Source organism: Ictidomys tridecemlineatus, chromosome Y, assembly GCF_052094955.1.
Source record: "Ictidomys tridecemlineatus isolate mIctTri1 chromosome Y, mIctTri1.hap1, whole genome shotgun sequence".
NCBI lineage: Eukaryota > Metazoa > Chordata > Mammalia > Rodentia > Sciuridae > Ictidomys > Ictidomys tridecemlineatus.
The window spans coordinates 7036157-7046045 of record NC_135494.1 but is presented as its reverse complement, the minus strand read 5'-3'; the positions used below and the strand labels follow the sequence as shown (position 1 = coordinate 7046045).

At 42.8% G+C, this 9889-nt stretch overlaps 1 protein-coding gene across 1 annotated transcript; it reads left to right on the top strand.

Annotated features, from left to right (window-relative positions):
* Positions 1-385: 385 nt before the first annotated feature.
* Positions 386-9004, top strand: LOC144372155 (testis-specific Y-encoded protein 3-like). The gene is made up of 7 exons (XM_078035562.1): positions 386-679; positions 794-1090; positions 1700-1777; positions 1897-2008; positions 2091-2236; positions 2331-2412; positions 8850-9004. The coding sequence occupies exons 1-7, from the start codon at positions 386-388 to the stop codon at positions 9002-9004; spliced, it is 1164 nt and encodes a 387-aa protein (XP_077891688.1).
* Positions 9005-9889: the final 885 nt, after the last annotated feature.

Sequence of the window (9889 nt, the reverse complement as noted above, 5' to 3'; positions counted from 1 at the left end):
CACCTCCTCCCCCTCCTCCTCCCCCTCCTCCCCCTCCTCCCCCCCTCCTCCTCCCCTCCTCCCCCCTCCTCCCCCCCCTCCTCCCCCCTCCTCCCCGACCTCCTCCCCGACCTCCTCCCCCACCTCCTCCCCCCTCCTCCCCCCTCCTCCCCCACCTCCTCCCCCTTCCTCCCCCACCTCCTCCCCCTCCTCCTCCCCCTCCTCCTCCCCTCCTCCTTCCTCTCTTTCTCACACCTCTCTCTCACACCTCTCTCTCCACACTTACTACTAACTCATTCTTCTGTTCCCAGCACAGCTGATTCAAATTCCCCCATAAACCTGGATTTTCAAGTCAGGTCTCCCTCCACCCTTCCCTGCATCTGTAAGTGTATTGAATCAGAGCCTCATGGCGACTAAGGGAGAAGACCAGAAGTGTGGGGTGGCCCAGGAGCTACAGCAGGTGGTCAGTCTCAGAAGAAGCTTTCAAGGAGAAATGGCACAGGGATGCACCAGGGAGAATATCCCACAGGATGCCACAGCTGGTGATTGGTCATGGCAGGCAGCAGGCTACCAGCGTGAGGAGGCTCTTGTGGTGGCTACGACTGACATGCAGCTTCCGGAGGCCTTGGAGTGGAGAAAGGAGGAGGCCATTGGGGAAGGGGAGGTGCTGTTGATAGAGGGCTTAATGGAGGTGGCCGAGGTAGTTACCATGGAGGATATGGAAGAGAAACAAAAGAAAGATATGGGGAAGGAGGAGCCAGAAGAGGAAGAGGAAGAGAAGGTGAAACAGGAGCTGGATCACTATGCTGAAGAGCATCAGAAGAAAAAGGAAGAGGATTATCAGGCTCAGCCAGGGCCTAGACCTACCACCAGCAGGCTGCCTCTAGAAGAACTGCAGGCTCTTCAGTTAGCTCAGCCAAGGCCTAGACCTACCACCCGCAGGCTGCCTCTGGAAGAACTACAGGCTCTTCAGTTGGATCTGGAACCAGTGAATAGCCAGGCCACCAGAGCCTATTCCCGTCTGAAGCAGAAGCTGAAGCAGAGACGCAAACCTCAACTGGATTGCAGAAGTAGCATCATCCAGAGCATACCTGGCTTTTGGGCCAAAACCGTATCCTTTTGATTCTTATCTAAAGAGGGACTGGGATAAAAGGAGAATGAGTAATATAGGGTAATATATAGCATCAGAATGAACAGAATGAGTAAAAACAGGAGCTTCTTCTTCTGCAGAAATGGTCTTAGAAATCTGAATAAGGCATGTGAACATTGTTGAATATGTATATGACACAAAAATTAATCTCAGTGATCGTGAATAGAAGTTCAAATAAGAAACTGGAGGAAGTTTTTGTACAGAACTGCTATTCCATGCACAGCTTCCCTGGAAGTAATGCCACAGGGAAGAGTGCTGAATAACAACCATGGTCAGAGCTGGGACAGCACATAACTTACACATACACAGACTAGTCTGGTGTTTATCACAAAGGGAGCATATCAATCCAGAACAATGAGGAAGCAGCTTCTTCCACAGTTGGTGCAGGCAGTCTGATCTGCACATGATCAGGGCCCCAAATCGCCCTAGGAATCCTTTGAGAACCAGAGGTGGCAATGCTTGCATGTCTGGGAAAGCCCCTGGTCCCACACTTTCTTTGCTCTGTAGAATGCCACAGCTGCTTATAGCATGTCTTTCTATAGCATCTTAAGGCTCCTTGACCCAAGGCAGTTTGTGAATCACCCCCAGATGTCCTCAATGATCAGTGACCAAGATGAAGACATGCTTAGCTACATGACTCATTTGGAGGTCAGGGTCAATGAGATACTGACCAGAGGTTTATCAGGGGAGGATATGGGAAATAACTGATTCCTATAAGTGGAATTTATAGGTCACTCAGAATAAAGATTTATCAACTGTTCTGGCAGGTGGAAGAATACAAGCATCCCAGTCATTGCTGCAAGATCATCTTGTTCTTTGGAAACAACCCTTACTTCCGGAATGAAGTAATCACTAAGGAATATCTCATTAGTATAAATGGTAGGAAGTGGCTACCCAGATTTGTCATGAAGTTGGGGAGGTTTTCTACGTAACCTCTTCCCCCATATCTCTCTTCCTGCAGGATACCGGGCATCTTATTCCACTGCAGTTCAGTGGTATCAGGAATATAAACGTGAAGCCTGCAGCCGCAGGCACCACAACAGCAGCCCTAACTTCTTCAACTGGCTTACTGATCACAATTTCACAGGCTCAAATAGGATTACTGAGGTGGGTTCCATGAGGTGATAACATCAGTAACATGGGTGGTCTGCTGGGGAGTAAAGCTCAATTTTGACATGTCCTGTCCCTGTTCCCTTCCAAGATCATCAGTAAGGACTTGTGGCTTAACCCCTTGCACTACTACAAGAGGATGAAGGCACCTGAAGAGGGAGCAGAGAGGACAGGTGAACAGGTGAGGCAGCAGAATTTGCAAAGCATGTTGTCATGTTTCTGGGGTTTAATTTCACAGGTTCAAATAGAGACTCTGATTAAAAAGTGGAATGACAAAACCAGTTCATCCAGGGCATGAGCATGATACAGGAGTATTGGGTAAAACCGGTTATGGCTGGGGATATGAAATTCTTCTGTAGCATAGACAATGTCCAGAGTTCCAAAGAAAGAAGCTCTGATGAATCATCATCACATCCCTGGATGTACTCCCATGACAACTAACCCATCTACAACTTCTCTGACCAATAAATTGTGGATCACCTCAATTTATATCACTTTTCCAGCAATATCTGTGAATAGTTAGTTGATGCTTTGTTGCTTTGTATTTTCAGTCTTTATCTTTGAAATTAGCATTTACTTGTTTTCTTAAACATCTCCTTTTAGTGCATTCTCCTGTTACACAGAATGCTCTCAGTGGGATATGGGTGAGAGAATGAGTTTTAACATATGGTAAGTTTTAACACATTGGAGGTCAAGAATCAGGAATGGGTAGCCTGACCTGGAAAAATTAAAACAAATACTAGACATTCTGCTGAAAGAAAAAAAACAAGTATTTATGTGTGTTTGTGTTTTAGGGGCCTCCCAGATTTTGAACTGAATGGTGAATCAGACTTTACCTAAACTAGTAGGTAGCTGACTTATCAAAATATTATTACTTCAGTTTCAAGAGATGAATATTCAACAAATTCTTCTGTATAAGAAATAAAGGAAAAGCAGATCAGAGAGTGATAAATACACCCAGGAAGAGTCATCTTGAAAAACCTGAATTCACAGTGAAAGAGCAATAAATGGTGTCAAGTGTATGCATCTTGAGGGTTTATGTAGCGGATTATGTTGGGAAATAAATCAATCAAATACATATGGCATTTTAAAGCCATAGGAATGATTCCCTAATGAAGACAACATCAGTAAACATCATTTTGTGCTTATATAATTGAGTCAAATGAACCACATCTTGTGAATAACTATAGGTAAAAGAGGAGGATGCCACATAAAGTTAAGGGATTACTGAAGGACATAGGGCAGAGTCTTGGAGGAAAAAGTGAAAAGTTAAGTTGGAAGCTTACTGTTCATACAAAAAAAGTGAGGACAACTCAAGTAAAGACCCAGTGATCAGGATATAAAATAAAGAGTGCTATATTTGCATAGTTAAGATTCCTACAAATACTTACTTTCATGAATAGTTCAATACCCAAATAAAAAACAGGTGATAGATAAGCTAATTACCCTGATGTGATCATTATACAGTATATAAAAGAATGAAAACATCAATGTAGAAATAAATATTTTCAATAATGTGTTAATCAAAATAAATAGTTTAAGTGAAATGATGAGTAGAGCAGAGGAAGGGGAGCAGGGAAAGGGAGATGAGGAGAGAAAGAGAAAATATTGGGGACTGAATAGCACAACCTACATTTTATGCTTACATAACTGAGTCAAATGAACCCCCACCTTGTGTATAACTATAGGACCCTAATAAAAAATTGAAAATAAAAAATTAAATGAAAATATACATTCTAAAATTAGTATGAATCCTTACAGGTATCACCTCATCATGGGCAAATGAAAAACTCCAAGTTTCTGTCCCTTTACACAACAGCTAATTATCTGGCAAATTCCTCTGAACCAACTTTTCCAGACCTCTAGAATCCTCTAAGAAGATTACAACAGAGGAGGAGTCTTAGTGAATAAAAAAAAGAAATTCTTTTTCAGGATTTTAAATTACCCACCTACCATATCCCACAGCCTAGGACAACAGCACCAAGTTCCAGATGCAGGTTGCTAGTGCCAGAGGGAACTAGGAACTTATTGTCAAAAAATTCTGGTCCTGGGATTCCCTGAGAAATGTATGCATGGACTTGTCTCCCCTCCAACATTAGGAGAGCCTCGGGCTAGGACAGCCAACAGGGGTACATCAGATAAAGATATTAATGGTTCAAGTGTTGGCTGCGGTAGTCTGGAATAAAATATAAAAATGGGAAGGAAGAAAAAAGACTGGCAGAAAAGCCTGAGAAGAAAAGCTCAGAAAGGAAATCCTTGGGGACAATGTGGATGTTTTTCAAATTCCACACTTAAGCTTTTCTTTCTACCTCATCCCATGTTGTTATGGGATGCCACTTCAGAAAACACTCCACATTCAGATTTAAATCAACAGAGAGCTTTATTTACCTGGCCAGGGATTGTCTGCATGGTCGCCCACCCTTAGAGACTCAAGCTCTGTGGGAGAACAACTTCCTGGTCTGTGTCTTGCTTAGCATCATGTAAGCAAGGCAATGATAGAAAGTAAAACAGGAATTAGGGGGGCCTGTGGGCTGTAAGCAGAACTGGAATTTTCCAGTCAGCAAGCAAGCAAGCAAGCAAGCAAGCTACATAAGCTAAAAAAGGCATTCAGCTTTGCAATTCAGTTGGCCACATTCCCTGGTTCCAGCAGGTGCTAGACAACCTTATCCTGAGTTTGAGCTGAGGTCAGTGGGGGCAAGAAAGAATCTTCCCAAAGGCACGTAGACCCACAAGTGCACTCAAACCCAGGATGCAGCTCACTGCAACTACCACTGCTCCCTGAGTGGGGTACAATGTGTGGGGAACAAAGTACAGAAAGTCAGTTTTTTATAAGAAAACAGCTTTCATTTCTATTTCTAATTTTATTTAATCAAAACACCTACCTGTTTTAACATCCTGGAGTTCTCTCTTCACAGGGACAGTAACAGAAAAACCAAGATAAAGTCTAGAACAGCTAAGACAGAGTCCCTATAGCCACATCTTGTTGCTCTTATGAGCTCAGTGACTCCATTCCCACTATCCCATTAAGGCAGGAATTGTTCCAAGTGATTAGGGAGTTTCTACCACAACAATTGTTTTCACACTCATTTCACACTAACTTATTTGATGACTACTTAAAACTGTAGTTATCTTATGGCCTACACACACAATTTTTTCTACCATTTTACTAATATCTATAAACCTTATGTCTTTTATCCTATGCAAAGCTACAAGATCAAGTTGATTATTTGTTTATGACTACATTGCCCTAACATTATCTATATTAACTTACTTGCCCATAGTCATCTATGACTATACAGAAATTCTGACCCATCATTGTTCACTGTTTTATATCTTTTTCCTATGGCTTACATTCTAATTTTACAGTTACCTGATTTTACTGCTATTACTTAGGCTTACTCCGGAAGAAATATTTTTTTTTGAACTTAGGTCTTATTGTTGTTATGTTACCTTATTCCTATACTCTATAACCTATGCCTGTGACTTACTGATTATATTCATCAATTCACACCACAACAATATGTGGTCTTCAAGCAGAAGATTAAGGCAAAGTCGCAAAGGATCTGACTAATCATCCATGCTACTAAAACGTGAAGAAGAAAATGTAGTTTGCTTTGTGATGTGGATTCATTCTCTCCCTGAACCCATTATCCCTCCCCCACTTCCCTCCCTCCCTCCCTCCCCCCCCTCCCTCTCTCTCTCTCTCTCTCTTTCTCTCTCCACAGGTACACTGATTTCTCCCTCCCTTTGTATGCTGACTCTTATAAGGGTAGCTAGTCTTGAGGCCAAGATCCCTCTATCTCCAAAAGGAACCCAAAGCAAACATACACAACTATGACAAATATGTTGGCATACTAGGGGACTGTAAAGTGACTCTTTGTTTTTTCTTGCTCTTTACAAGTATCCAGTTCACGATCTCATTTGGTTCTACGGTCATAAGGGGCTTCTGAAGCCTTGGGATTTGAATTTTTATAGTATAGCAAGGAAATTAATGTGACTGGGTGCAGCCCTTTCACTGGTTCTATTTTATTTGTTTGTAATATGAATTATATATAGTGTGAATCAAAATGCCTACCTGATTTTTTTAATCATCCCATAAATACCACTGGTGTTCCTCCCACTTGGAAAGTCACAATGTAGAGTACTTTGAGGATGTACAAATAAAACATGCTACAAATCTCAATTACACCGGGAAGCAAATGGGAGCAACCAGCTTGATGTGACAAAACAACCCTTTTGAAAAGCAGCACTTAGCTAGCTTTGGGGCTCCTGACAAAATTGAGCACTAGCCCAAGGAACTCTCCTGAGTTTCTGGCCTAATATCAAAATATCTTAAGGAAAACTTGAGCTTGGCACTGAAAGCAGCTATCTCTGGAAAATGGCCATTCTCTCTCAGTCTTCTCTGTGATCACCAAGACAAAGAGTAGAGGCTTACATAAACCGTTTTTCAAAACACCTTTCTGCCCTAACTCTCTTTAGGCATGATGGCTTTTTCTTTTCCCCAACAGCAATGATTAGTCAAAACTGGCACAATCTCCAGTTGCAAACTGGGACCTACAGGTAGGAGTTTAACTACCTATATTCTCATGTGGGGATGATAGCATCTTAGAGCTCATGGCAGTGACCACTCAATTAAGTACATTGTGCCCAGTGTCTCCCTAGAGCGGCCCACACAATAAAAAGGGAGGATATACTGGACCTCTGTAATGTTTAGGAGAACTCCCTCATTCTTCTAGCACCTCACCTTTCTAAACAAACACAGCACCTTTCACCTGCTGTGAATATGGGATGTCTGGACTGAAGATGAAGTTTCAGCTGTTACCAAGATGGACTCATTAGCAATACAAACCTAGATGAAGGGAAACAAAATGTTAATCATCTAAGGTATGACATCCTAAGTGCCCTTCAACAGAGAGATGTTAGGAAGTAGCTAGCAGTGAGCAGTGAAATGCAAGGCAAGTTAAAAAGTTTTCTTTAAATTACTCTGGGTGTTCTTAAACTACTTCAAAGTAGACAAGAAAGCAAAGGGTGGAAGTTAGTTTGTAGAAAATAAACAGGAAGAAGCAAAGGAGCTAATGAGAGATAGCTGTTGACAGAGTCCATTAATGTTGTGAAGCTGGAGAATGTGGCTGTGGGTGTCTCCTTCTATCTGGGAAGAATGATTCCTGTAGTATCAGAGCTGCACTAAGGTAACTTTGGACCAGCTTTTGACCTCAGTTGCCCACATTAGCATGGGACTGATTTGTACACGAAGCCCCTCTAAGCAAGATGTCCACCACCTCCGTCCCAGAGAGGAACAAGTAAGATCAAAAACTCCACTGACTGACATGTAGGAGGAGAGTCAAAGAGTAGAGAAGGTGGTCCCCAGTTCTCCTGGTAAACATCAAAGAGTAATAAAATTGGAGACAGCATTTTCTCCTTTGTTGTTCTCTGTGCAGAAATGGTCCTCTTGAGACAGAGAGAGAGAGAGAGAGAGAGAGAGAGAGAGAGAGAGAGAGAGAGAGAGAGAGAGAGAAAGTGCTCTCTGCTTAAGCCTCACATTGCTTTTGCTTTACTTTCACCTTATTTTCACTTGCAATAAAGGTTCCTTGCATGACTTTTTGTTTCATCCCACTCCAGTCCAGGATGGCAACTATTAAGAATACAAGAAATAGTAAGTATTGGTGAGGATGTGAACAAAAAGATACACTATTACATTGCTGGTGGGACTGCAAATTGGTGCAATCACTCTGCAAAGCCGCATGGAAATTCCCTGGAAAACTTGGTATGAAACCACCATTCCAATATACATAATGGAATATTACTCAGCATTAAAATAAAATAAAATCATGGCATTTACAGGTAAATGGAAGGAGTTTGAGGACAACATGCTAAGTGAAGTAAGATCATTCCTCCCCCCCCCCACAAAAAAAAAGGCAAAATGTTTTCTCTGATAAGTGGGTACTGATCCATAATAGGGGCGGGGAGGAATGGAGGAATTTGAGATAGGGTGAAAGGAAAGTGGGGAAGGGAGGGGCCATTGTGTAGATATACCACAGTTTCTTTATCCATTCATCTACCAAAGGGCATGTAGGTTGGTTCCACAATTTAGCTACTGTGAACATTGTTGTGGCTGTGTCATTGTAGTATGCTGTTTTCAGTCCTTTGGGAACAAACCAAAGAATGGGATAGCTGGGTCAAATGGTGCTTCAATGGTAGGAAAGATGGTGAAATGAGAGGGACATCATTATCCTAATTACACACGTGGAGACATGAATGGTGTGACTCTGTGTAGAATCAGAGGCATGGAAATTTGTGCTCCATATGTGTACTATGCCTTCTTCTGTCACATATAACATGAGAATAAATAAGTGTTTTTAAAGCAAACTGCAAATGGATTAAAGAGATATTGGTGGAGTGGAAGAAGAATGTGTATGTGTTGGTGGGGGGGGGGGCTTGTTCTAGGGACTAAACTTGGACACGTTGAGTTCCATATCTTTCTGTTAATGTCCAGGTGCTGTATAATTCTAGAAAGAATAAAATAATAATAATAGTAATCTAAGGTACGTGGGCAAGAGGGACATTCAAAAAGTCTATGTCTTCTAAAACTCTCCTTGGAACTTCTTCAAAGGAAGCACCTCATCCCTCTCAGATCCAGGTGCACTCTGCTTTCCTCGCGGGTCCCCGCCTCCAAACTCCAGCGGTCCACACTCCACAACCCCACCTGGCTCCCCTTCTAAACCCGAGAGGAAAAGGACCAGCACTAAGGGCGAGAATGTAGAATGAGAATGCTGCTTCTCAGCAATCCAGGCACCTCCAGAACCAACTGCCTGGAAGCATCGAAGTCCGCCCTTTCTTGCCCTAAGCAACCCTGGAGTGCAGCCACTTGGCGAATCCGGAATCCCAGCGCTGCCCGCTTTTCTCCAGTATTGCCACGAAGTGACATTAGCAGTCAAACCTGCAGTGAAGTACTGTCGCTAATTCCCATTTGGGTTAGCCGCCAATCCGGCATTCTGACAACCAATCATACTTAGAGGGTTTCTTGTTTCCCTATTTGGCTTTTTTGTTGTTCTTTGGTAGATTGGTTTGCCTTCGACTTTTATGTTCCTCAATCTGAGCAGTGCAGAGCGGATTGAGGCTGCAGAGCATGTGTTCCTGAGCTGAGCTTCTGCAGGGCCTATGAGCAGAAGGCAGCAGCCAGTGCATGTGCCTGTGAAAAAGGGGTGGCTCGGTCTACAAATTTTAATAGGCTTCACAGCCATGGCGTTCAGGCTTACATTCTGTGAAGGGACCTTATTCTGGATTGCTGCACAAACTACTGAGGGTTATGGTTTCTCTAGGGGGCGGTACTATTGTGCTGGAAAAATTCACACAGTCTCAGTGTTTGAGAGGGTTCAGGATCGTGGACAGATGGCAGCAGTGATGAAATTGTGTTTCATTCTTCTCTCAAGCTGTGGGGTTCACCGGCTCTTGGGTGGGTTGATTTCAGGATAAGGAAAAATGGTAAAATTTGCAATGCTGATGGCTCAACCTGGAGAATATGGTAAAAGTTTACTAAATTTGGTGTTCAAGTAACTAAATTAGTCGTGTCTTTGTATCCATACCTATGGTTCCAGGATGCACTCACTACAGGCACTGAGGAAATTCACAGATGCCCAACGATCTTGGGAT

Bases quoted from the DNA above. Each gene is read 5' to 3' on its own strand.
- LOC144372155 (XM_078035562.1), top strand. From the start codon at position 386: ATGGCGACTAAGGGAGAAGACCAGAAGTGTGGGGTGGCCCAGGAGCTA. The intron at 1,091-1,699 runs GTATCCTTTTGA...GACCCAAGGCAG, and splicing joins CTGGCTTTTGGGCCAAAACC to TTTGTGAATCACCCCCAGAT. The intron at 1,778-1,896 runs GTCAGGGTCAAT...CTGTTCTGGCAG, and splicing joins GCTACATGACTCATTTGGAG to GTGGAAGAATACAAGCATCC.